The sequence below is a fragment of the Molossus molossus genome, unplaced genomic scaffold (genome assembly GCF_014108415.1).
Source record: "Molossus molossus isolate mMolMol1 unplaced genomic scaffold, mMolMol1.p scaffold_m16_p_7, whole genome shotgun sequence".
Classification (NCBI taxonomy): domain Eukaryota; kingdom Metazoa; phylum Chordata; class Mammalia; order Chiroptera; family Molossidae; genus Molossus; species Molossus molossus.
In genome coordinates this window covers 34,868,930-34,896,611 of record NW_023425401.1, presented here as the reverse complement: position 1 = coordinate 34,896,611, position 27,682 = coordinate 34,868,930, and the positions used below count along the sequence as shown (strand labels likewise).

Sequence of the window (27,682 nt, the reverse complement as noted above, 5' to 3'; positions counted from 1 at the left end):
TCTCTGCTCTAAAACACACAAAAATTTCATACTTAATAGAAATGGATTCCCTGTTCATTGTAGGAAACTTTTTCCTGTCTCCTTTCAATTCACTCCTGATTCAAAGGTTTTGAATCATTTTAATTTAATGTGCTTTAAGTCAACTTTTATATTTTCTTTTTGCTTTTTTTAAAGACTTTTTCCTACCATTCCCACAAACTAGATAAGGCTAATAGCAGGTTATTTTAAGTTAGTAGTTTATCTTTTCCTATACAAAGCACCTAACCCAAAAAACTTTTATCATCATAGCTGGACTTTGTTTGGTTTGGTTTGTGCTTTGCTTTGAGCATTCATATTAAACAAGACTCAGATTTTGATGTCCAGAAGATTTTTCAAGAGGCAGGGTGTATAGAACATTTAACCTGCAGGGCACTTTAAAGAGAATGTCAGAGGTCCCTGGCCAGTTTGGCTCAGTGTTTGGAGCATTGGCCCGAGGACCAAAGGGTTGTAGGTTCCATCCCTGGCCCTGGTCAGGGTTGTGCAGGAGGCAACCAGTCAGTGTGTCTCTCACATCAGTGTTTCTCTTTCTTTCTCCCTCTCTTCCACTCTATGTAAAAATCAGTGGAAACATATCCTCAGGTGAGGATTAACAAAAAAGAGAGAGAGAGAGAATCTCATAGGGAAGGGGGGAGGTGGGTTGAAAAGAGATTAACCAAAGAACTTATATGCATGTGTGCATTGCCCATGGGCACAGAGAGTAGGGTGGTGAAGGCCCAGGGTGGGGTGGGAACTGGATGAAGGGGGGTATTAGCGGGGGACATCTGTAATTCTCTCAACAATAAAGATGAAAAAATATAGAAATAAAATAAATAATAAAACAAATGATATACAAAAAAAAGAATCTTAACATTAGTTTTCTTACCTTGATACAGAGCCTGCCACAATGACTTTTAAATATATATTCAAAATCTCTTTTAACAATCTGTTCAAGTATGAAGACCTTTTTTAGGAAAATAAAAACCATTATTTTTATATAAATGTAAATCATTTACATAAATGTAAGTCATTTACTATTACCCTCTGGTACAGGTGACAATCTAATCTGAAGTCACTTATCTATCCTGGTTTTCTCTCACAGGTTCCACTCATTTTCATGCTGGCATGAGAAGATAATCCTTTGAAACATCATGAATCGAAGTGATTTTAAGCAAATTCCCTTTTGTAAACCAATGGTTCTTTTGTGCTTTTGTATTGTGGATATTCGATGGGACCAACACGAACACAGCTTATGATTGTATACAAATCCCTTGCCAGCACATGAAAACAAACTGGAATTTGTACATATAAGCATTGTGTATGTATTCATGCACAATAATCATTTCAATTACATGTGTATTTGTGGAATGCTAATTTAAATGGTTAAATTATAAACTTAGTGTATTTATCAAATGGGTGACAAGATTAAACTTTTGCGCATTATGACACTGCTGAATGTGTAGCTTGAGGTGTCCTGCACTTTTCTTATAAGGCTACTGAAGTTACCTGTTTCTGCCTAATATATTTGCTACTGGTGATGATGACAGATATCACTTGTAGAGACCTATTTTTGTATAATGGTAGAAGTTTTGAATTTTATGGGGTATTTTGTCAAGTACTGAAATAAAAATGACTTCACCATTTTAACCACACTATTTGAACCGTCTTCATTTTAATTCATTTAAGCCATAGTTCTTGGTGCGTCTTCGTCCGTTCCGGCCGCTCTAACAAAATGCCGTAGACTGTGTGCTTGTGAACAACAGATATTTATTTTTCACAGTTCTGGAGGCCGGGAAGTCCAAGATCAAGGTGCCAGCAGATTTGGTAACTGGTGGGACCCACTTCCACACTCAGACTGGATCTTCTTGCTGTGTCCTCATACTGCAGAAGGGCAAGGGAGCTCTTTGAATCTCTTATAAGAGTACTACCTGTTCATGAGAGCTCCCCATGATGTAATCACCCTGCAAAAGCCCCACTTCTGAATACCAACAAATTAGAGATTCAGTTTTAACATATGAATTGGGGGGGAGCACAAACTGGCAGTGTTTATTACCTCATTACTTATCGGGAATATGTAGGATTTAGAGATTCAGAAAGTTCTCCTAATCTTACAGATATGATATGGATTTTTCTCTCCATTGAAGAATTTTCATTGTGCCTTTGTATCAATTTTATATCTGTATAGTATTTTTTTAAAGCTATATTGATATTTTCCTGATTCTTATTTGCTCTTTTAATGTTACTTGTGTCCAAAGGTGTGTCCTAACAAGCCATGTCCACGAAGATGATGTAGAACTCATTTAACTCAAATAACCTTAAATTTTATTAACCACAGTACAATAGAATGAAAGTGTTTCTGTCTAAGCCAAATACATATTGGGAATCTCGCAGTTATTTCTTAGAGTCCTCTCTGATAATACGGCAACAACTCATTAAAACAGCAAGAATAGTAGTATTTGATACTTATAAGCAGATTTTTGTCTTACCATTGGGTATTCTATGATTTATACCAACACAAGCAATGGAAACAAATTCTAGTCTTGAAGATTTCATAGTAACTACATTGTCCCTATTAGCAGCTGGGTTCTGATAAGAGTTCTAGAAATAACAAATGTATTTTATATTTTTATTTATTTTTTATCCTCACCAGAGGACACCTTTCCATTTTTTGTTCAGATAGAGTGGGAAGGAGAGAGAGGTAGAGAGAGAGATGTTAAAGGGACACACAGAGTGGCTGCCACCTGCACAACCAACCAGGGCTGGGGACAAACTGCAACCGAAGTACGTACCCTTACGGGAACCGAACCTGGGTCTCTCTGGACCGCAGGCCGACGCTCTAACCACTGAGCAAAACTGGCCAGGGCAACAAATGTATTCTAAAGCAGATAATTGAAGGTGAGGGTTGTGGTTAAAACCTTTCAAAGCTTGCTATTTTGCTGAGAAAGAAGGAGCAGGTAGACAAGTGTTCTGATCAGTCTCTGTTCACTCCCATTGTTTAACCATCAGCCCTCTTCATGACATTAGGCTTCTGCTGTTCAGCTTGTTGATGCTTATCAATAGTCTATGATTAGAAAGTAAGTCTATTAGTCTCAAACTACTCACCAGACATAGAGTAGCCTTTCCTCGGGGTTTTAACTTTATTTGTGCCATGAACCTATCAAGCTTTGTTGTAAAACTATGGGTCTCTTCTCATAACAAGCTTTTTTGGTGATGGTATGGTTAATCCTCAACTGAGGATATTTTTCCATTGATTTTTTAGAGTAGAAAAGAGGAAACCAGGGGCAGGAGAGAAACATCGATGTGAGAGAGAGACACACCAACTGATTGGCTCCCCCATAGGGCCTGGGTCAAACCTGCAACCCAGGTACTTGCCCTTGACTGGGAATCGAACCCAAGACTGCTTGCATTAACTTTGTCCGCAGGCCGAAGCTCTAACCACTGAGCAAAACTGGCCAGGGCAGAATAATGATTTTTAAAGACATGAAATAAATATGTAGGATTGTAAAGGAAACCAGTTATATAGAAATGGTGAAACTAAAAATTTTTTGTGATATGACATTTAAGTTTAAAGAAATAAGATCTAGCCCTGGCCGGTTTGGTTCAGCGGTTAGAGCATTGGCCTGCAGTCCAGAGACCCGGGTAAAGTTCCCGCTAAGGGCATGTACTTCGGTTGCAGTTGTCCCCGGCCCTGGTTGGTCGTGCAGGTGGCAGCCACTCGATGTGTCCCTTTCACGTCGATGTTTCTCTCTCTTTCTCCCACTCTGTCTGAATAAAAAATGGAAAAATATCCTCGGGTGAAGATAAAAAAAATAAAAATAAGTAAGATCTAACAATTAACATAATTTCAAAGTAGTCATGAGAGTAAAAGATACTTCAAGATCTACAACGTCTATAATGTGATAGGAAAATATCTGGGTACTCCTAATACTAGTGTGGTTTGTTGCCTAGATTCTTAAATAAAGGAGATACTAAATTACAGTGTGAAATTAATACACATAAGGATGGCCCTGGCCAGTTTGGCTCAGCGGTTAGAGCGTCGGCCTGCGGTCAGGAGAGACCCGGGTTTGGTTCCCGCTAAGGGCACGTACTTCGGTTGCAGTTTGTCCCCGGCCCTGGTTGGTCATGCGGGTGGCAGCCACTTGATGTGTCCCTTCACGTTGATGTTTCTCACTCTCTCTTTCTTCCTCTCTCTCCCTCCCATTCTATCTGTACAAAAAATGGAAAAATATCCTCGGGTGAGGATAAAAAATAAAAAAAATACACATAAGGATGGAATTTTTTTTTTCCATCCAAGTTCCTAGATTCCTAAATTCTAATCACTAAAACACACATGCTTTACAATTCATGAATTCAGACTATATTTTTCTCAAAAATAATTTTAATGTGAAAAACTAACAATGAGAGAGAGTTTAATATGCGTCCTCCAGCCTCTTAAACAAGTATTATACACAAGGGAAAATATTTTGGCCTTATTTAGTAAAAGCAGACAATGTGGTCAATTACAGGTATAGAGTCAGGCCCCCAGCTATAATTTGAGTTGATTCTTGGACACAGCCTTCACAGAATGTGACCGATGATACTATTCAAGGACCCTGTTTCATATCACCCTTATCTTAAAAGCAGAGTTCCCTTCTCAGATTTTATATTTTTACAAAAACAAAACTTGTTGACCTAAATTAAATTTTAGTAAACAGAACTAGTAGCAAAAACATCCCTAAATAGATTCTGGAGAGAAAGCAGGGAACCACCTTTATTTTGGATTCTCACACAGATGTGATCATGTGGAACCAGATACAAATTTATCAGGTAGATGAAGTATTTAGTAATTAGATCAAGTCAATGCAAGCAGTATTTAGAATTAATAATTATATTATTTAGGAAATGTAATTAAGCCATTACCATAGATCTTCCTCTATTTCCTATAAGACAATACTTCCTAAGGACCTATTTTCCTACAACAAAGCTCCACTCCAGCTAATTATCATCATACCAAAACAATGAATAGGATTCTTTTTCCAAAGCTTTAGGTGTGAGCTTATTCCCTACCCACCCATCCTCACACACCCAAACATTACATGAATAATGAATAAATAAACTAAGGCTTCCAAGTATCTCATTGGGCTTTTATACTTGCAGATCTAGTCCGAGATTTGAATACCCTGAACTTACCTGCCAAGAGCTATGTATGCTTTTAAAATAAATACCTAGAAATTATGTTATTTAGAATCTGCTGTAAGATCCTCCCAAATAATTTTTTTACTAATGAGCTTGGTTTCCTTAAATAAAGCATGTGTAGTAAATATCCATCGTAAAACTATTAGGACATGTCTCAAATGCCATTAGATTTTATGGAATCATTAAGAAAATACAAAAATCGTTAAGTTGGCTGTCTTTTAAAGTAACACACTCAAACAAGAGTACACTAAGTTGTTTCATCAACTTCATTCTCTTCAAATGCTGTTTACAGTGATGACTCATATACTTTTTCCTTGCAGCATTTTTCATTTTGATCTTCGTTTGTATCGGATAACTGGGTTTTCAGGGGTGTGAATCATGGTTGTATAATTCACAGAGGGAAAATAGCCATTGATGAGATCAAATTCATATAAACGAAGCATAGTGGACCAAATTGTCTTGATTTGAACATAAGCAAAATTCTCCCCAATACAACGATGACGCCCTACAAAAAAAAAGTTTTCATAAGATTCAGCTGAAATTCTTTCTTTTCTTTTAGCCTGGAGTGATGAAATTTGTTTAGATACAGTTTAGGCGAAGAGCAGATATTATAATAAAAAGATGACATTCTTTTCACATAAAACAAGAACATAACCCTGGTAGTATGACTCAGATAGTTGGAATGTCACCCATGCCCTGAACGGTATATGTTTCTTTCTCTCTCCCTCTCTCTCTAAAATCAATTAAAAAAAATTGTTTTAAAAGAAACAATTTAATCCTCGGGTGAGGATTAAAAAAATAATACATTTTTTAAAAAGAATATAAATAGTTAATAAAAATCCCAGGAGGTTTTCAACATCTGTTTTTAGAGGAAACAGCACTTGGGTAATTTATATGACTCTTCCAGATACTATTTTTGAAACTTAACATCTACATAGGTTAAATATATGTAAGGTTTGAAATACACAATACTACTCTAGTTTGGCAATATATTAGAATATTCTTAGCTTCTCTCCCAAGAGAGCCCTACCTAGTTAGTTAAAAGTCAATATAAACCTTCCAATCAAAACTTTAAATGCCATTTCAAATGACAGTGGAAGAAAAGGGCATTTAATAAACTCCAAATAGCAACACATACTGAGATCAAAATTTGAAAGGATATATACACATAGCCTTGGCTGGTTTGGCTCAGCAGTTAGAGCGTCAGCCCTTGGACCAAGGAGTCACGGGTTTGATTCTGGTCAAGGGCATGTACCTTGGTTGTGGTTTGTCCCCGACCCTGGTTGGGTTGTGCAGGTGGCAACCAATCATTGTATCTCTCTCACATCGATGTTTCTCTCTGTCTCTCTCTTCCTTCCTCTCTGCCTCCCTCTCTATCTGGAGATAAATGTAAAAATATCCTTGGGTGAGAAAAAACAAACAAACTGGATATATGCACATAAAAACTGACAAGATGATTCTAAAATTCACATGGAAATGTAAAGGACCTAGAATATCCAAAGTGATCCTGAAAAAACCCAAGTTGGAGGACTTAAACTGACTTCAAATCTGACTTCAATACTAAAGGTACAGCAACTGCTGTATGTAATTTGTATTAAGAAATATATACTTATTCTTCCTCCCGTCATTGGCAAAGAGCTCCTCAAACCCTTGGAATTTCTTAAGTGAAAAGAACAAGGAGCCTTTTGTTCATAACAAGCCCCTTTCAGCCACACTGGAGTTTGTTAATGAGGGGACTGTGGAAAGCCCCTCAGGATGGAGGCTGGCTGTCAGAGGAACCAAGCACATGATTACAGGGGTGGAACTTTCAGCCAGACACCCTGACTTACAGGAGGGAGAGGGGCTGAAGGTTGAATGCAGCACAAATGACCAATGATTTAATCAATCTTTCCTTTGTGATGAAGCCTCCACAAAAATCCTTAAATACAAGGGGTGTTCTAAGAGCTTTCAGGTTGGTGAACACATGGCGGTGCTGGAAGGGTGGCATACCCAGAGAGGGCGTGGCAGCTCTGTGCCTCTTCCCTCATGCACCTCTTCAGCCAGGCTATTCCTGAGTTGTATCTGGTCTAGTAAGTAAACTGTTTTCTGAGTTCTGTAAGCTGTTCTAACAAATTATGGAACCCCAAGAAGGGAAATGAGAGAATCTCTGATTTATAACCGTTGGTCAGAAGACTTGCAATTAGTGGGGGAGGGGAGTAGTCTTGTGGGACTGAGCCTTTAACCAATGGGGTCTGTGCTAACCCCAAGTAGAGATTGTCAGAACTGAACTGAATTGTAGGAACCCAGATAATGTCCTCAGAAAACTGGTATGGGAAAAAAATTACACATTTGCAAAAATGCCCCTATTAGGAAGGGACAGATGATAAAATTCACATGGATTATTTTTGTTCTGGTAACATCTGACAAGTTGAACAAATATTTCAAATATAAAATATAATCATCTTACCAGCTCCAAATGGCACATAGGCAAACTTCTCTCCTGATGCTGGATTGTCCTGTAAGTAGCGATCAGGATTAAAGTCCAGGCGTTCACTCCATGAGTCTTTAAGTCTGTGATTGACAGTGGGAGAAACACACACCTGATGTCCTGGAGGAATGGTATACCCTGCCACAGTCTACAAATAAAAACAAAACATCATTAGATAACTTATTTTTTAAATTTTTTTCTCTATTGATTTTAGAGAGGAAGGGAGAGGGAGAGAGAGAAACATCAATAAGCGAGAACATGGATTGGCTGCCTCCTGCATGCCCCTCACTGGGGATCGGGCCCACAACCTGGGCATGTGCCCTGACCAGGAATTGAACTGGCGGCCTCTTGGTGCATGGGTAATGCTCAAACACTGAGCCACACCAGCCGGGCTCATTAGATAATTTAAATACATTCTTTCAAATATCAGGTCATTGTGCAATAAAGCATTAATATACATCAGATATACATATATTTTAAAACTAGCTAGATGATAGGCCAGCAAAAAATTATTTTAACTCAAGATGATTTCCAAATGACCTAAAATTGGGCTACAAGTATATACACAAAAGTCATAATTCCTAGAAGGTAGGGGTGGGATTTCAAGGAGCCTTTCCATAATTTAACTTTTACACTTTCATAGTTGGAATTTTTTTACAACAAAACATGTTATTTTTTTAAAGTAAGTAAAATATTTACTTCCATTTAAAAAACCCTAATTATGCCCTGGCCAGTTTTGCTCAGTGGTTAGAGCATGGGCCTGCAGTTCAGAAAGACCCGGGTTCTGTTCCCGCTAAGGGCACGTACCTCAGTTGCAGTTGGTCCCCGGCCCTGGTTGGGTCATGCGGGTGGCAACCACTTGATGTGTCCCTTTCACATCGATGTTTCTTTCTCTCTCTCTTCCTCTCTCTTCCTCCCACTCTATCTGAACAAAAACACGAAAAAATGTCCTCGGGTGAGGTTAAAAAATAAATAAAATAAAAATTCCTATTATGCCCTGACTGGTTTGGCTCATCGTTAAAGAGCGGCAGGGCCCATGGACCAGAGAGTCTCAAACTCAATTCATGGTCAAGGGTACGTGCTTGGGTTGCAGGTTCAGACCCTGGCCCCAGTTGGGATAGTGCAAGAGGCAACACATTGATGTGTCTCTCTCACATCAATGTTTCTCCTTCCCTCCCTTTCCCTCTATCTAAAAATTAATGGAAAAATATCCTTGGGTGAGGATTAACAAAAAAAATTTTAATAACTCTAATCGTTAAATAAAAATGCAGAGAACATATTAGCTTGTATACTGTTTGCAATTATGTGAAAATATTTATATATTTACAATATGTAAACTTTAAAAATTAGGTAAAAGTGAATATTATTCTCGTTTTTTAATTTAATAAATTCTCCTTCAGGAACTCATCTTTTTGATATTAAAATTGGGGGCATAGAAGGGAAAATCTAACCAAGACACTCACCTGAGGAGTTTTGGCCATTCTCATCATGGTCATAATAGGAGGTCGAAGTCTTAATGTTTCTTTTATACAGCGATCAATTAAATTTAGATCCTTGAGCTTAAAAGAGAAAACATTTCCTGAGTTTTATAACTATTTAACATACTTCAACATTATTTTAACTTAAATATTTTATATATTAAAATTTATTTTATTTAGTTAATTTTAAGTTAAATTTATTTTTCCTGGGTTATTACAAAATAGCTTATATTCTGGATAGAAGTGCAGAGGTAACTGCTTCAAGGTAGCTGGGATAATCTTGTTCTAGTGCTGTCCAAGCTCAACAAGGGAGAAGAGGGGAAGATAACAGAAAAAGAGGCAATCACCCTGAAGAGTGGCATAGTAAGGACCTACAAAAATTCATCTAAAAAATGAAAAATAGCAATGTCAGCTTTTGAAAAACCTGTAAATATTTAGAATTATTGATAATAGCCAAAAGGTAGAAACAACTCAAAAGTCCATCAACTATTCAATGGATAAACAAATGTGGTCGCCCTGGCCAGTTTGGTTCAGCGGTTAGAGCATCAACCTGCAGTCCAGAGAGCCCGGGGTTCAGTTCCCACTAAGGTCACATACCTCGGTTGCAGTTTGTCCCTGACCTGGGTTGGAGTTGTGTGGGTGACAACACTCAATGTATCTCTCTCACATTGATGTTTCTCTCTCTCTCTTCCTCCCTCTCGCTTCCTCCCTCTCTCCCTCCCATTCTGTCTGAAGATAAATGCAAAAGTGTCCTCAGGTGAGAATTAAAAAAAAAAAAAAAAATGTGGTATATCCAAATGATGGACTATTACTGGGCAATAAAAAAGAGTGAAGTACTAATATATAATACATGGATTAACACTGAACATATTAAGTTAAAGTAGCCAGTCACAAGAGACCACATATTACAGTTGTCCCTCGCCACTTCGCACGTCGACTTTCACAGCTTCACTCTATTGTGGTTTTTTCAAATACTATACTATACTATGCTATATTTGAAAAAAAGGCGATAGAGTGAAGCCACTAAAGTCGAAGCCCGAAGTGGCGAGGGACGACTGTATATAAATAAAGAATCCTACTGCGTGGAAATTCATTTATCATGGAGTCTGGAAGTGATTAATAGCAATAAATGAGGCCAACTGTTATATGAATGTGGTCATTATATGAAATGTCCAAAATAGGCAAATCCATAGAGATAAAAAGTAGATGAGTGGTTGCCAAGGGTAGGGCACAGGGAAAATAGAGAGTAACTGCTAACATGTACAGGCTCTCTTTTGGAAGTGATGTAAATGTTCTAAAATTAAATTGTGATGATTTCACAACTACAAATATATTTAAAAATAAGTAAATTGTACCCTGGCTGGTTTGGCTCAGCAGTTAGAGCGTCGACCCATGGATCAATGAGTCGCGGGTTTAATTCCAGTCAAAGGCATGTACCTTGATTGCTATTTGTCCCTGGCCCTGGTTGGGGTTGTGCAGGAGGCAGCCACTTGATGTGTCCCTTTCACATTGATGATTCCAGCTCTTTCTCTCTTCCTTTTTCTCCCTCCCACTCTATCTGAACAAAAATGGAAAAATGTCCTCCGCTAAGGATAAAAATAAATAAATTCTACACTTTAAATGAATCATTTTATAAAAGTATGTGAACTATATATCAATTAAGCTATTATTTTCAAAGTTAATTAAAATCAGAAATGAAAGAGAAGACATTACTACTGACCTTAAAGAAATAAAAGGGCCCTGGCCGGTTTGGCTCAGCAGTTAGAGCGTCGGCCTGCGGTCCGGAGAGACCCGGGTTCGGTTCCCGCTAAGGGCACGTACTTCGGTTGCAGTTTGTCCCCGGCCCTGGTTGGTCGTGCGGGTGGCAGCCACTCGATGTGTCCCTTCATGTCGATGTTTCTCTCTCTCTCTCCCTTCCTCTCTCTCCCTCCCACTCTCTCCCTCCCACTCTATCTGTACAAAAAATGGAAAAATGTCCTCGGGTGAGGATAAAAAATAAATAAATAAATATTAAAGAAATAAAAGGGATTGCAAAAGAATACTATAACAATTGTAGGCCAACAAATTAGGTAATCTAGATTTAAATGGATAAATTACTAGAAAGACACAAACTACCAAAACTAACTCAAGAAGAAATAGAACATATGAATAAACCTGTAACAAATTAAAGAGACTGAATTACTAATCAAAAAACTTCCCACAAAGAAAAGCACACAGATAGCTTCTCTGGTGAAATCTATTAGACACGTAAGAAAGAAATACCACCAATCCTTCACAAACTCTTCCAAAAAATAAAAGAGAAGGGAACACTTCCAGAATCACTCTGTGAGATGTGTATTACTCTGATACCAAAATCTATCACACACATCACATTAAAACTACAGATCAGCCTGGCTGGTGTGGCTCAGTGGTTGACCATAGACACATGCACCAAGAGGTCGCTGGTTCAATTCCCGGTCAGGGCACATGCCCAGGTTGTGGGCCTGATCCCCAGTGGGGGGCATGCAGAAGGTGGCCAATTGAAGTTCTCTCTCATCGATGTTTCTATCTCTCTCCCTCTCCTCTCCTCTCTCTCTAAAATCAATAAAGAAAAAAAAGAAGAAAAAAGCCCTGGCAGGTCTGGCTCAACAGTTAGAACGTCGGCCTGTGGACCAAAGTCATGGGTTCAACTCTGTGTGAGGGCATGTATCTCAGTTGTAGTTGGGTCCCCAGCCCTGGTCGGAGTCATGTGGGAGGCAACCAGTCAATGTGTCTCTCTCTCTCCCCCTCTATCTGAAGATAAATGGAAAAATGTATCCTCAGGTGAGAATTAAAAAAGAAAATTTTAAACTACAGATAAACGTTTATAAACAGAGATGCACAAATTGTCAACAACATACTAGCAAACCAAATCCAGCATTAGGACATTTCAGGGAGAACTATGGGGAATTTTCAAAAAACAGAAGCTATTCAGATTAATCTATAGTACACAGAAAATTTCAAATTGTCTCCTTTATTTTTTATATTCTTCTTAAAAATTTTCATGAATCCCCACCCCCTCTCTTTGGTAACCATCACTTGCTCTCTGTATCTATGGGACTGTTTAATTCATCTGTTTTTTTAGATTCCACAAATAAGTGAAACCATTCTGTCTGACTTACTTCACTTAGTATAATACCCTCTGGGTTCATCAAATACCCTCTTGTCACAAATGGCAAGATTTCATTCTTTTTTTGCTGAGTAATATTCCATCGTGTGTGTGTGTGTGTGTGTGTGTGTGTGTGTGTGTGTGTGTGTATTGCATCTTTTTTATCCATTTATCTATCAATAGACACCTAGGTTGCTTCCATATCTTGGCTAATGTAAATAATGCTGCAGTGAATATAGGAATGCATATATCTTTTCAAATTAGTGTTTTGTTTTCTTTGGCTAAATAACCAAAAGTGGTATTGCTTAGTCATATGACAGCTCTATTTTTAATTTTTTGAGAAATCCCCATCCTGTTTTCCATAGTGGCTGTACCAATTTGTAATCCCACCAACAATGCATGAGGGTTCCCTTTTCTCCACATCCTCACCAGCACTTATTTTTTGATGACAGCTATTTTGATAGGTGTGAGGTGGTGGTTTTAATTTGCATTTCCTGATGTTTGTGATGTTGTGCATCTTTTCATATGTCTATTGGCCATCTGTATGTCCTCGTTGGAGAAATGTCTACTCAGGTCCTCTACCCATTTTTTAATCAGATTGCTTTTTTTTTTTTTGGTATTAAATTATATGAATACCTTTAAAATTTAGGATAGTAATCCTTTATTGAATGTTTCATTTGCAAATATATTCTTCCATTCAGTGGGCTGTCTAATTGTTTTATTGATGGTTTCTTTCTCTGTGCAAAAAATTTTTAGTTTGATGTACCATGTTTATTTTTGCTTTTCTTACTCAAATTGTCCACTTTAAAAATTAGCCACAGATACTCAAATAAGACAGCAATAAAAATGAAAATCCAACAGACCTGGTCATAAGTTAAAGGAGGCAGATTCTCTCCACAGACTGTTTTCTGTTCTAAATAACATTTTTCTTGAAGTGTCTTGTCTCTGGCCAAAAAGAAGCCCATCCAGGCACTAGTAGTTGAGGATGTGTGCTGCCCTGCCAGGAGCAGTCCAATAAGCATGCCTGCTACTTCATCGTCTGTTAGAGGACGCCCATCCCTGCAGAGTGAACCACACACACAAATTTAACATTCTCGCACACATTTCATACCTCAATCTTTAAATAAAGGGTCATAATGAATACATTTTTCAGGTATAATATATAATAGTCTCTTGCATTTTCCCATCAGAAGTCAGAATTTATTTTTCCCCATTAGGGAAGAGACAAATCAATAAAAAATATGGTTTTGATTATAAAAGACAGTTTCCTAGCAAACTTTTCACCATGTGCAATCCCTGCAATGCTGGTAAGGCACAGGTTCCCAGTAACTTATGTCTCATCCATTTAAAAAGTCCAATGATCATAGTTACCAATTTTGCTAGCATCATTTTTTAACTGGAGACATATTATTTAACTGTGTTTTAATGTGTAATCTCCTACTTCAGCTTAGTATATGATCTGAACAGCTCTTACTTATAAGTAGAATCTAGTAAAGTTTGGAGAATGTCATCAATTTTTTCTTCCGACTGTCTGCGTTTTTGGATTGCCTTATAAAAAATATTCTTGATCTCTCGATGAGCTCTGTCTCTGCGTCTGTAATTGAAAGATGAAAATAACTTCAAAAAAATAAAGCAGTACTTTCTGGCATCAAATTCCTTTTTAAAATAACCTAGCTTAAAGAAACCTTATTTAACGAACTTTAATGTCTCTAAAATAACGAACAAAACTCAGAACAAAGATAAAAAAAAGACAGCATGAAAATCATATATTTATAGGAATTTCTAGGGTCCCTAAGGGCAAAAAAAGTGTTTTAACATATAGACCCTGATTCTTAACACACAACCTGTGTTCTAACCAAAGGTCTAAAACAACACTGAAATTATTAGGCCTTTAGAATCATTTTTCAGTGTAACAGAGAGAAAGCAGTACACTCCTTTTTTTTTTTTTTCTTTATTGATTTTAGAGAGAGGAAGGGAGAAAGAGAGAGACAGAGACATCGATGAGAGTGAACATCGATTGGCCGCCTCCTGCATGCCCCCACTGGGGATTAGGCCCATAACCTAGGCGTGTGCTCTGATGGAGAATTAAACTGGCGACCTCTTGGTGCATGGGTTGATGCCCAATCACTGAGCCACACCAGCCAGGCAAAAGCAGTACACTCTTTTTAGGTTAACATGAAATTCCGATTTTAACGAAAGTAATTGTTGAAGTAGATGAGTCATTCTGGTTCTTCTATAGGATCTAGGATTTGAAGAAACCTGGGATTTATTTAGGATTATTGAAATGTAGGATTTAGAACATGACTACAGCATATAGGATTTGATTCTACTCTTCATTTTCTGAGAAAACAAAGTGTTATAGGGGGTAAAAATATTAGCAGAGTCAGAAAACAAACTTCAACTCCCCAGACTTTACCTTTATAATAGGATGCTCACTAGGCAGCAGGTACTGTTTTATATGAATTACCCACTTGGACCTCCTGTAAGGTGAAAGCTATTATCCTCACTTTCCAGAGAGCTGCATAAGATCACATAGCCAGTGAGCAGTGGAGCTGAAATTTAAAACCAAGCAATCTGACTACTTAGCCCCCTCTTAATTAAGCCTTCTAATAAAAATCCCTGCCCTGCTTCATTTTAAGACTATTACTGAGGATAATACAGAAAGAAGGGAGGAAGATGGTGAAGTTTAACAGTATGAACACAACAGAGCCAGGAAAACATAAGGCCTATTTAAGAAAATGAATGGAGCCCTGGCCAGTTTGGCTCAGCGGTTAGAGCATCGGCCTGCGGTCCGGAGAGACCCGGGTTCGGTTCCCGCTAGGGGCACGTACTTCTGTTGCAGTTTGTCCCCGGCCCTGGTTGGTCGTGCGGGTGGCAGCCACTCGATGTGTCCCTTCATGTCGATGTTTCTCTCTCTCTCTCTCTCTCTCTCTCTCTCTCTCTCTCTCTCTCTCCCTCCCTCCCACTCTATCTGTACAAAAAAATGGAAAAATATCCTCGGGTGAGCATGAAAAAAAAAAAAGAAAGAAAGAAAATGAATGGAGCCCTGGCTGGTTTTGCTCCGTGGTTAGAGCATCAGCCTGCAGACCAGTGAGTCACAGGTCTGATTCCGGTCAAGGCATGTACCTCGGTTGTAGTTCGTCCCTGGCCCTGGTCAGGGTCATGAGGGAAGCAACCAGTCAGTGTGTCTGTCTCACATCAATGTTTCTCTCTCTCTTTCCCTCTCTCTCCCTCCCTCCTACTCTATCTGAAGATAAATGGAAAAAAAATCCTCGGGTGAGAATTTAAAAAAAAGGAGAAGAAAATGAATGGAATAATTTGGTTGAATCTGTTGAATTGGGTAAGACAGAGAAAGACTGGGCTGGAGAGACTGGTGAAGGGCCTATCATACCAAGCTCAGGAATTTCTGACTTCATCCAAGAGATAGGGAAGGTGGAGATAGGCTCAATGCACATTTATGGAGAACCCAACTCTAGGCTCAGGGCTGTGCTGGATATTCTAACATATTATGAAGGAAAGCATTTGGAAAACTACAAAGCTCCCTACAAATGTAAAGTATTATAAATTCCCAAGAGCTCCAGACCCTCTCCTGGCTCTCCCTTTTACTCTGTAAATATACAGCAGTGGTAGACGCAAAAGGAAAAGTACCAACTTAACTTCACTCCATTTCACCTGAACAGAACAGAATCAACAAAGGTACAGAAAAGCCTACAAGTATGCAAGGCACTAAGCTTACATCAAGTCTATAAGCAATATTTCTTTGTATCACAGATGGTCCCCGACATTTAGGTAATCAAACAACAGTTGGCAAGGAGACAGAGAAAATTAAAGAAAGGCATTAATACTCAAACAAAAAAATTTCACAATATGCTACCAAACGGTCTCAAACAAGTGCTTAGCGGGCCATATCACTGTTAGGTAAAATTCAGAGACTTTCCTGAGTACAAAGAATATGTGAGATAAGTAGGCTGTAAAATATTAGAACAGATATACAACAAAGTAGCTTTTTAATAAGCTGAAACTTACCTTAAATGAGCTCAGTATATAAAGAAACCTATCTTGAATACTTATAGAAGAATGGGGGCTAATAATCTCCCCAAATTTATTTGCTTAATGTTTAATTTTTAAAAATTTTTCAATTACAGTTGACATTCAATATATTAGTTTCAGGTGTACAGCATAGTCGTGAGACATTTATATAACTTATCAAGTGAACCCCCTGTAAGTCTAGCACCCACCTGGCCCCATTCATAGTTACTACAATATTACTCGTTATATTCTCTATGCTGTACTGTACATTCCCATGATTATTTAGTAACTGCCAAGTTGTACTTCAATTTGTTTACTATTTAATTTTTATTTTTGTTAACACAAAGTATACCAACACTACAGTAATTATACAAAGTTAAATCACCAAAGGTAGTTTCTGTATCCATACCTGAAACTAGGCAAAGGGAGCCAACCCGGCAACAGCCAGGCTGCATGGCTAAAACCTCCATCCAAATCTGCATAAAGCTGTGCCACCTTCTCATTGAGCTGACTTCTGATTTCCTTTCCATGTAAACAATGGCTAGCTGTTAGAATTATGAGCTCAGAAAGAGCTTCAAACAAATCTAGAGGGGAAAAGGTCATTTCCATTAATATCGCCAAGGATTCTTTTTTAAACGTTCCATTTTCTTAGAGATATAAAATTGTGAAGGAAGAAAAAATAAAAACTTAACTCAAGAAGCAACAAGGTCCTATTATACCAACAAAAAACCTTAAGACAGATATGTGACTACTTTACCCAGCAAAACAGAGGGAGGCAGGAAACCAAATGATAGAAAGCATCCCACCCCACCCCTCCAGACAGCCAAAATCAGTGCCACAAAGGCATCTATAAACCTCACTCATGCCCTGGCCGGTTTGGCTCAGCAGTTAGAGCGTCGGCCTGCGGTCTGGAGAGACCCGGGTTCGGTTCCCGCTAAGGGCACGTACTTCGGTTGCAGTTTGTCCCCGGCCCTGGTTGGTCGTGCGGGTGGCAGCCACTCGATGTGTCCCTTTCACATCGATGTTTCTCTCTCTCTCTCTCTCTCTCTCTTCCTCTCTCTCCCTCCCACTCTATCTGTACAAAAAATGGAAAAATATCCTTGGGTGAGGATTAAGAAAAAAAAAAACCTCACTCATGAGCCCTTCGCCTTGAAAAGATAAAGATAAAAATGAATATGGCTGAGTCCAAGGTCCCAGTATAACAAAATCAGCAAAAAAGGTTACTTAGTGCATATGAAGACAATAAAGAGGTACTTCCCAAGGAATAGCAGTCCTAAAACTGAAGAATAGATTATTTCCCAGGTCAAAAGTGGGAAGGGCAGGACTAAACATTGAAGTCTTGACCACATATATAAGAGAAAACTGTAACCAACCGTCAATTCATATAGCCCAATACAGGGACAGATTAATCAGGCAAGCATTATTTGGATGACACTTAAGGCATAAAAATTATCCAAGCAATGCCATGTTATTTAATTCCATGTTCACCAATGAAATTCCAATTCGCATCTGGCTTTCCAGTTAGATTTGCCAACAAAGAAAAGTTCAGGGAATTTTCTGGTGTTCTTGATACTATAATTATATCTCACTTGTATTTAAGTTAGTGTTCTTGTATACGTCAGCTTTTTGTATGGTTAAAAATAAATCACATCAACTTCAGGTGTATTTTTTTTTCAATCAAGTTTCTGGACCTTTTATAGAGCTGAAGACCAGACCCAGAACATGGTGACCTACGCAGAGGTCTTGCTGCCCCCGAGGCAGATGTTGCTTCCTTCCATGAGCATGACAATGGTCTCCCAGAGGCAACACTTACTGCAGTCCAATATAAAGACTGGATTCCCAGAAAATCCAAACATTCAATACATTATATAATTCAAGAATGCATATAATAATACATTTTTAAAGATTTCTACTGGAAAGGGCTAAAATCAAACTTCTGGTAAGCTTATGTATTAAATTTACTTTTTTCATAGAATAAATCATTCTCATACAATATTACATATATAATTCAATCATTTAGACTTTTACTTGCCCATTGGGAGTAAAAAAATTATCTTACAATGAACTTGCAAAAGTTTTACATTGTTTATTTCAAAATCTGATCATGAACCATTTTTATATTATTTGTACAAATGAGGTGAATATATTTGTTAACCCATTTTAAGGTTTGCTAGTGAGCAGCAATAATCAGTTCCTCTCAGGTCTTTTTAACTCCATGGTAATCATAGCATGTTTTTTCCATTAAATTTAAGATGGTTTTACATTATGTTGTTTTATACACACACACACACACACACACACACGTATTCTTACATTTATAGTTATAGAAAAGTAGAAATATTTGGACAAATGCAAAACCAAAACATCTTGCTTACTTTTTTCTCCACTTTCTCCCCACTTTTGAAAATATTCCTTTGTTTCATTTTCAATTATAGAAACATGCTGTCTAAAATGGGCTATGTTAAGGCCACTTTTTAACATTTTCTTCTGCTCCAAGAAAACCTTTAAAAAAATTAAGAGCATACAGCATTAAAACACAATTTTGTTTTATCACAAGATCCATTTGGGTTATAACTCTGAACACAAAGAAAATAACCTTCTGAAAAACTGAAAATAAAAATAGTAAAAGGAACTTAGAGCATTTATGTATATATCTGAAGTAACATGTAGAAGACACCTGTTACACAGGCCCTAGACAAATGATAAATTAGGAATCCCACGCTTCCTGGCTTCCTTCCTCCTTATCTCTTTTTCCAATTCTGACTCTAGGGCTCCTTTTTCCTCTTCTGTTATTTTCTAGTCTTCCAACCCAACCCAGATGCTAACGCAATCTCCCTAAGGTCCATTATGCTTCAATATTTTTATGTTCCCTCACATGTTCTCCTGTTCTATTTCCAAAAATATCATTCCGCACCGACACTATCTTCCAAAAGTTTAGTTATAATATAATATAGTCTTAATAAAATAAATTCGGCCCTGGCCGGTTTGGCTCAGCAGTTGGAGCGTCGGCCTGTGGACCAGAGTCCCGGGTTCAGTTCCCGCTAGAGGCACGTACCAAAAAAAAAATAAAAATAACACTCATCCTACTAAATAAATAAATAAATAAATAAATAAATAAATAAATAAATTCACATTAAGACAACTAATGGTTTTAACCCTTTGGAGCATTTCTATTTTAAGAATCTGATAAGCTGTGTGAGAAACTGGATATATCTCACCAGAGGTTTTTTTCTAGGGATCTTGAGGAGAGCAGTTCATCCCCCTATAATTCCCCATCCCCAAAAACTATTCACGTCAACTCTCTTAATTTCACGTCAACTCTCTTAACTATTAGTCACTAGGGTACTGGGTAATGTGTGATATGTTCATAGTCAGAGCCCACAATAAGCAACTGGCAAATTATCTCATTTGTGTTTTATATCAACTTGCAGCACTTTAATATTTGACTAGCAGGGAAAAGAAATCACACAGACTTCTAATGTCAAAGCTCTCTAGCTCAAAAGAGCTCTTGTGCTAGAATTTAGGCAGGAATGGGAAGGTAGGAGGCTCTCCAATGAAATAATGGGATTTTCCTTTTTACCCACTCAAATCCAATAAGCTGAGTCATCACTGATTCTATTTCTTTATATAGGATACCTTTTAAAATTGCTCAGCCCATGCCAACCACTATAAAAACAAAACACCCACTGCTTGTCAGTTACTGTGGCTTTCCTTACTAAATCTCATGATTCTCAGATTTGTGAACCAGGGAATAAACTGCTTCTACATTTTAAATACTATTACACTACTGGCTATAACTCTTATAGTACAGATTTATCTTTTTTGAAGATAACAGTGTCACCTACTGGATTAGGCACATCATATGCAACTCCCTTCCCAAACACAGGTGTTGTCAGACGACTGTAGACATCTTCTGCATTCAGGTCTTCATTTTTACTATTAAAAAGCAGTGAAGCCGCATCACTCCCCAGCAGGTAAGTAAATGTCTTGCCCACCATTGTAAAACTAAACACAGGTCCATACTAAAAAGAAAAAAGTACCCAAAGTGACGTTACCAAAAGACATACAGCACTAAGACACTAACTTCTTAAATCACAAAACAATACATTGTTGAAAATAAAAACATTCATAAACCTTAATGCAATTCTTCCCCAGTCTTTGTCCACATTTATAATTATGTCCAGCCAGTTACAAATGGAATATAAATAAAATTTTTATTTTGCTCCTTTCACTGTTTATATTGAAAATATCTTATACACATACTATAGACATCATAATATTAATAATGAACTATTCTTTCATTGTTAGACATGGGTAATGTGTCAGTTTTTGTTTTTTCGTTTTTTTTTTATCCTCACCCGAGGACATTTTTTCCATATTTTGTTCAGACAGAGTGGGAGGGAGGGAGAGAGAGAAACATCAACGTGAAAGGGACACATCGAGTGGCTGCCACCCGCACAACCAACCAGGGCCAGGGACAAACTGCAACCAAGGTACGTGCCCTGAGCGGGAACTGAACCTGGGTCTCTCTGGAACGCAGGCCAATGCTCTAACTGTTGAGCCAAACCGGCCAGGACTATGTGTCAGTTTTTAAATTATATACAATTCTGTAATGACTATCTTTAAGAATATAGATTTTCCCCCCTTTAACCTGGAAATCAGGTTAAAGATAAATTTACAAGAGTAGCTACAGGATATGACCTACAGTACTTGCTATGTGAAGACACCAAAAGTTTATTTAGTTATCAGTTTTTTGTTTTGTTTTGTTCAGTTTTACCACTATCTCACCAACAACGTGCTTCAGCTTCCCTTATCTATAAAAGGGGAATAACATGCCCAGCTGGTGTGGTTCAGGGGTTGAGTATCGACCCATGCATCAAGAGGTTGCCAGTTTGATTTCTGGTCATGGCACATACCCAGGTTGTGGGCTCAATCCCCGGTGAGGGTCATGTAGGAGACAGCCAATCAATGTTCTCTCTCATCAATATTTCTCTCTCTCTCTCTCCCCCTTCCTCTCATTCTAAAAAATCAGTAAAGAAAAAAAAAAGTTAAAAAAAAAAGAAGGAAATAACAGTACCAATTTTATAGAACTGTTGTCAAGATTAAATAAATTAACATATATGTTAGAGATTATATATTAGAGTATACATATATAATATGTGTTATATATTATATATGTATTATATATACATATTGTATATTAGAGAAAAATTAGAATGCTTTGGCCATAATAAACATTATATAAATGTTTTCTTTTATGATTATTATTAAAAACATAGACTTGGAAATCAAACATATGTAAATACTAGCTTGGCCACAATTTTTTTAATGTCTTGCCATTTAAAAGTTTTGAAAAGCACTAATTTCTTTTCCTCTAATCATTCGGAAGACTTACCTTCTCATATGCATTTTCTAGGAATTCAACTGGACTTTTCCCAAACGCTATGGCATGCCCAAGGAATGGAATTGGAGAGACAATGTATGGTGGACTTTTCTGCAAGAGAAAACAACAAACTTTCAGTTCACTTTTTAAGAGAGAAATCCAGTTCAGTTTCATGACCAAACAAGTGAAATTGCCATTAATACTAAAAAGTTATCAAAAAATGAAGCATCAAAAGTAATAAAGAACAGCCAAAATGCAAATATCTTAGGAGTAACCATAGTAAAACGAACAGAAACTCAAAACATGGTGTAAGATAAATGACTACACAAAAACAAAGGCATTGCAATTATATATGCTGATCACTGTCCAGAATATGTCCAATAATATTATTGGTAGCTCTGGGCAAGTTTCCTAATCATGAAGAGAAAGAAAAAAAAAAAAAAAAAAACACCAGAAAAATCAAACTGTAGTTTCTTCACCACTTACTCCCACTCCCACTCACAATTTTAGTTCCAGAACTGCCTGGAAATCAAACTTGCAATGATGAAAAAGACTCCTCAAATCTTTAGTGGTCTTAAATACTAAGGAGTACTAACAAATTCACTCTTCAGAGAGTAGTAACAACAATCTTAAAATGCTAAAGCTATTTTTCTTTCCAAAGATAAATACCAGTTCCTCAAAAATCCCATTGTGTATGAAAAATACGAATACTGTCTTCTGCCTGTCACAGTTCAAACAAAAAATATTTTTAAAACTACTTGGTCAGGCCCTGGCCAGTTTGGCTCAGCGGTTAGAGTGTTGGCCTGCAGTCTGGAGAGACTCGGGTTCGGTTCCCGCTAAGGGCGCGTACCTCAGTTGCAGTTTGTCCCCAGCCTTGTTTGGGTCATGGGGGTGGCAACCACTGATGTGTCCCTTTCACGTCGATGTTTCTCTCTCTCTCTCCCCCACTCTATCTGAACAAAAAATGGAAAAATGTCCTGCGTGAGGATACAAAAATAAATAAACTACTTAGTCAATAGTTTGTACCTTCCATTGTCAGTGCAAGGACAGTTTTTAAAAGCTACTACTTGGCTCAGCGGTTAGAGCGTCCGCCTGCGGTCTGGAGAGACCCGGGTTCGGTTCCCGCTAACGGCATGTACCTCGGTTGCAGTTTGTCCCCGGCCCTGGTTGGTCGTGCAGGTGGCAGCCACTCGATGTGTCCCTTTCACATCGATGTTTCCCTCTCTCTCTCTCTTCCGCTCTCTCCCTCCCACTCTATCTGTGCAAAAAATGGAAAAATGTCCTCGGGTGAGGATTAAAAAAAATAAATAAAAATAAAGAATCATTTTAACAAAAAAATAAAATAAAATAAAAAAATAAAAGCTACTACTTGTTGGCTGGTTAAGGAAGCATTCGTCATATATAGAAGCATGAAGCTAGTGGTCAATAAAGCCACTAACTTGGAGAAACTGCTTTCATTAGCGTCACCGGACGGTCCCTACAGCACTCCAGTCACTCCCACTCTACCAAACGGAAGACATTCCCCCTTCGTGTTGACATAAGTCGCCATCTTGCCATCTTATGGGCAATGCCACAGCCCACAGGTCCCTGAACCACACAAGGGCAGTCAGTCACCAGGATGATCGCCACCAGGGCGGCCAGTACGGCTACAGGGCACTGGGCACTGCAGCCCTGGCCTCGCCTCCAGTTCTGTCATGGCCATTAGAACCACGAGTACTGCGGCTCGCACAGAATCACTCTGACCACACACACGACAAGCACGACCCCGGCCAGGACCAGACACGCGGCCACTGCCAGAATCAGAACCGTCAGCACCAAGGCCAGCACGGCCAGGGCAGTGGCACCTACCCCGGACCCCCTGCGCCCCCGCCGCCCGCCAACGCCCAGCCGAGCACAGCAGCGGTCACCGCCCCCGCAGCCCTTCCGCTCCCTTGGTCGCTGTGTCCCCTTTCCGGACCCCCGGGGGTGCACGTACAGCTCCGGCCGGCAGTGGGGCGAGGTGGCCGATGGCAAGGCGGAGCAGGTAGACCAGGCTGAGCGTGAAGGCGCAGGCGATCAGTAGCATGGAGTGGAGGTTGCCGCCTGTCACCTGCTCCATCGCCTGCCCCAACACCGACCCTCCCGCCTGCAGTAAGCCCAGCAACACCATCCCGGCCGCCCCCGCTGCTTCGGTTCTTCGGAGACGCTGGAGGCCGAGGTCGCCGCTGCTCCTCGAACCTACGGAGCAAGAAGCCGGCAGAGGGGCGTCCCGAGGCGGCCGCCGCCCCGGCCCCCGGGTCTCCTAGTAATCCCAGGCCCGCCCCTCACTGCCCACTCCCGCGCACCACTCGGTGCGTCACAGGGCGGGGCGGGGCCTGCCGCTGGCCACGCCCCCAGCGGGGACTTTATGCCGCCGAGGTCTCCTTACGCCTGGAGAGAGCGCCCGAAAAGGCAGGCTGCACCTCCGGACCAGGTGGTCCAGAGGGTGCCCAGGGCGTGAGTTCAGGAGGAGATCGCCCCTGGGGTTCGCGGGCCACTGGAACCTGTGTGCCCTAGATGCGGGGTGCCAGGACACGACGCCGCCGAGGGCGCCGGCGGAGGGATCTCAGAGCTGGGCGCGAGGTCGGACAGGAGGCGGCGGCGCGCTCTGTGATTGCACCGCGCGCGTGAGGTGATCTCAGCCTATGTCGCGTCAGCGGGGCGGGGGGCTTGAGCGCCGCCCCTGCCTGGGCGCCGGGTCCCTTCGCGGGCTCGGGGCCGCGCACCTGACCTGCTCCCCGGCGTCTTCCGGACTCCCACACACCGCCCTTAACAGACGGTAAAGGAAGGTTGTGAAAGGCTCCCTCGCCTGAGGTGTGGGACGAGGAGATCAGTCCCAGGCACCCCGATGAAAACAAAGGTGAAGGCGCTGACAGCCGGCCAGAGGTAACAAACCTTGCTCACTAGGTACGCTGGGTTGTAGGAAACAGGTTTTCCAAACTAAATTCTTACGTTAGAGGCTGTCGTGACCTGTTTGGGCCAACAGTTCCCACTCATCCTGGACACGTAGCCGGAGTTCAGTCCTGCAACCATGCTATCTACATACGAATTTCCTTTGCCGGCTTTACCGAAGGATTGCAGATAACAACATTTTAGAACCCAAGAGAAAAACTAGAATCAGATGCTACGACTGTTTCTAAAGTCAAAGAAAAAGAACAGAACATGAAACAGTTCAAGAGAACCGGAAGTCTCCTCATGGACACGGCAGAGTCTGGTTCTCCGTCAGTGACAGCCTTAGTTCGCTGCCCCTCAGTGAAGATGCTTTCTTTAATTCCTACTGTAAAAAAATCTCTCTTTAGCCCTGGCTAGTTGGGTTCAGCGGTAGAACATTGGCCCGCGGGCCAGAGTCTTGGGTTCGATTCCGGTCAAGGGCATGTAACTTGGTTGCGGTTCGGTCCCCCGTCCTGGTCGGGGTCTTGCGGGAAGCAACCAATCAATGTGTCTCTCACACCAATGTTTCTCTCCCCAAAAGTATCCTTGGGTGAGGATTAAAAACAAAAATCTCCATTTAGGAGGGCTCAAATCCTCTCCCAAAGAGATGATTTCACCCTAGAATCCACAGCCCACGCACACCCAAACCCCAGCCCTACCCCTCCCCAGCAGGGCAGTTTACAGGACACAGTTATGCAAAAACATTTCTCTGAGTTTTTCAATAAGAGGCACTTAAGCCAAACTGTCCCATTTGACACCTGTAGTTTTCTGATACATAATTGGATCAAATACACACACACACACCAAAGACAAACATTTCTCACCTCTAGGATAATGCAAGGCCAAGTAAAGGGAGAGAAACATTTTCCTAAATGCAGCTAAATTCATACAGATTTCCCTGCTCTTAACAAAGGTGTCACATAACATTATGCAGAGAAGTGGTTTCCCATTGTGCATCCTCTGGGTTCAAACCATGCCAACTAGAGCATTTGAAATAATAAGGCTATTTACTGCTGACAGATACTATTCAGTGACAAAAGATCTGACAGTAGCTTTGAAATTATATCTTTACAATAGTAGGGCACAGCAAATTATCACTATTTTTTCTCTGTTGCTTGCACTTTGGTGTCATATCCAGAAACCATTGCCCAACCCAAGGTCATGAAGATTTATGCCTGTGTTATTTTTATTTATTTTATTTTATTTTTTAGAGAGAGAGAGAAAGGGAGGTAGAGAGAGAGAAACATTGATACTGAGAGACATATCAATTGGTTGCCTCCCACACAGCCCTGGTCTAGTCAGGGCCAGGGAAACCTGCAACCCAGGCACATGCCCTTGACCAAGATTGAACCCAAGACCCTTTGGTCCGAGGGCCAATGCTCCAGCCACTGAGCCAAACTGGCTAGGGCTGCCTGTCTTTTCTTCTGAGAGTTTTATAGTTTTACCTCTTATGTATAGGACCAATCCATTTTTATTTAATTTTTGTATATGTTGTGAGACAGGGCTCCAAATTCATTCCTTTGCATGTGGATATTCAGTTGTCCTGGTACCATTTATTGAAATGCTTATGTTGTAGAAGCCATGTGTCTATCAGAGAAGCAACAACTATAGGTCCTGGATCCAGGAAATCCTAGGTTTGAAATACAGAGTCTACACATAATAAAGATACATATACACATACATACCCTGTTGGTTCTGTTTCTCTGGAGAACCCTGACTAATACAGCTAGATTCCGCTCTCTCTCTCTCCCTCCCTCTCTCTCTCTCCCTCTCTCTCTCTCTTTCTCACTCTCCCTCCCTCCCTCCAGCTCTTAGACAGACTACCACAAGCTGTGCATGATAGACCAAGACTCCAAGACTCATAACCTGCCAACAGAAAGAGTGCATCTTCCATGATAGCTGTGCAGAAAGGTCCAAGGGAAATTCTTAATCGCCTGGGTTGAGTAAAATGGCTTTCCCTGAATCTTTCACTGTAGTTAGATGGGTAGAAGACCTTGGTATTAGTAGTTTCAGGGGTGGGGAAAGAGGATTACATATGACAGGGTTAGCTCCACCTAAAATATATGAAATGGATTCCCCATAGGAAGGAGTGTTTCAGATAGAAGAATAGGAGAGGCATGCGTGACAGGCAAAACACCACTCCACCAGTCCTATCTGGACACTCAACCAGAGGATTACTGACCCTGGCCTTGGTTTATGTTGAACAGCTATCCCACTCCAAAAATAACAGTAGGGATAGTACACTGATTTCGATGTTTAAGCCAGCATCTAAACAGAAACTGCTTCAGCTTTCTAGCTCTGATAACAGTTACTAATGAGCCCTGACCAATTTGGTTCAGCAGTTAGAGCTTTGGCCCATGGAGAGTCGATGGTTTGATTCCGGTCAAGGGCACATACTTTGGTTATAGTCCAGCCCTGGTCGGGGTCTAGTGGGATGCAGCCTATTGATGTGTCTCTCACACGTCTATGTTTCTCTCTCTCTCTCTCTCTCTCTCTTTCTCTCTTCCTCTCTCTCCCTCTCTCTCTCTCTCCCTCTCACTCTTTCTGAAGATAAATGGAAAAATATCCTCGGGTGAGGATTTAAAAACAAAAAAAGTTACTAATGACCTTATTACCTAAAAACTGGGGTTGTATAAAAGCATTATATAACAGAATTTTTTAATGAAATTATTTATTTTTAAAATTAATTATCATAATTCCAGAAAAATAGAAAACAAAACAAAACAGTGTCTAACATTTTATTTTATTATTTTTTTTTTTATCCTCACCGAGGACATTTTTTTTTTGATATTTTGTTCAGATAGAGTGGGAGGGAGAGAGAGAGAGAGAGAAACATCGATGTGAAGGGGACACATCGAGTGGCTGCCACCCACACAACCAACCAGGGCCGGGGACAAACTGCAACCGAGGTACGTGCCCTTAGCGGGAACCGAACCCGGGTCTCTCCGGACTGCAGGCCAACGCTCTAACCGCTGAGCCAAACCGGCCAGGGCACATTTTATTTAAATGTATTAAAGTGGTAGTCATCATCTCTTAGAAATGGGTGTAAAAAAACATGA

At 40.0% G+C, this 27,682-nt stretch overlaps 2 protein-coding genes across 10 annotated transcripts in view; one reads left to right on the top strand and one right to left on the bottom strand.

Annotated features, from left to right (window-relative positions):
* Positions 1-1,660, top strand: part of AKAP9 (A-kinase anchoring protein 9) — a 172,669-nt gene extending 171,009 nt beyond the window's left edge. For all 8 annotated transcript variants that reach the window (XM_036247033.1, XM_036247035.1, XM_036247034.1 and 5 more), the window contains one exon: positions 1,118-1,660. In XM_036247033.1, coding sequence (XP_036102926.1) covers positions 1,118-1,152 — 35 coding nt within the window. In that variant the 3' untranslated portion in view covers positions 1,153-1,660. The remainder of the gene's footprint in view (positions 1-1,117) is intronic.
* On the bottom strand, positions 951-23,968 carry LOC118620048 (lanosterol 14-alpha demethylase). 2 transcript variants are annotated; one of them, XM_036247040.1, is made up of 10 exons: positions 23,650-23,952; positions 21,687-21,785; positions 20,137-20,313; positions 18,667-18,793; positions 16,701-16,875; positions 13,737-13,856; positions 13,126-13,321; positions 9,121-9,216; positions 7,637-7,805; positions 951-979 (listed from the first exon to the last, which is right to left on the bottom strand). In XM_036247040.1, exons 1-10 carry the CDS (start codon positions 23,821-23,823, stop codon positions 966-968), a joined length of 1,347 nt encoding a protein of 448 aa, XP_036102933.1. In that variant the 5' UTR covers positions 23,824-23,952; the 3' UTR covers positions 951-965. The 2 variants fall into 2 exon arrangements, with proteins under 2 accessions (XP_036102933.1, XP_036102932.1); XM_036247039.1 differs by lacking the exon at positions 951-979 and adding an exon at positions 5,443-5,695 and having other exon boundaries at positions 23,650-23,968.
* Positions 23,969-27,682: the final 3,714 nt, after the last annotated feature.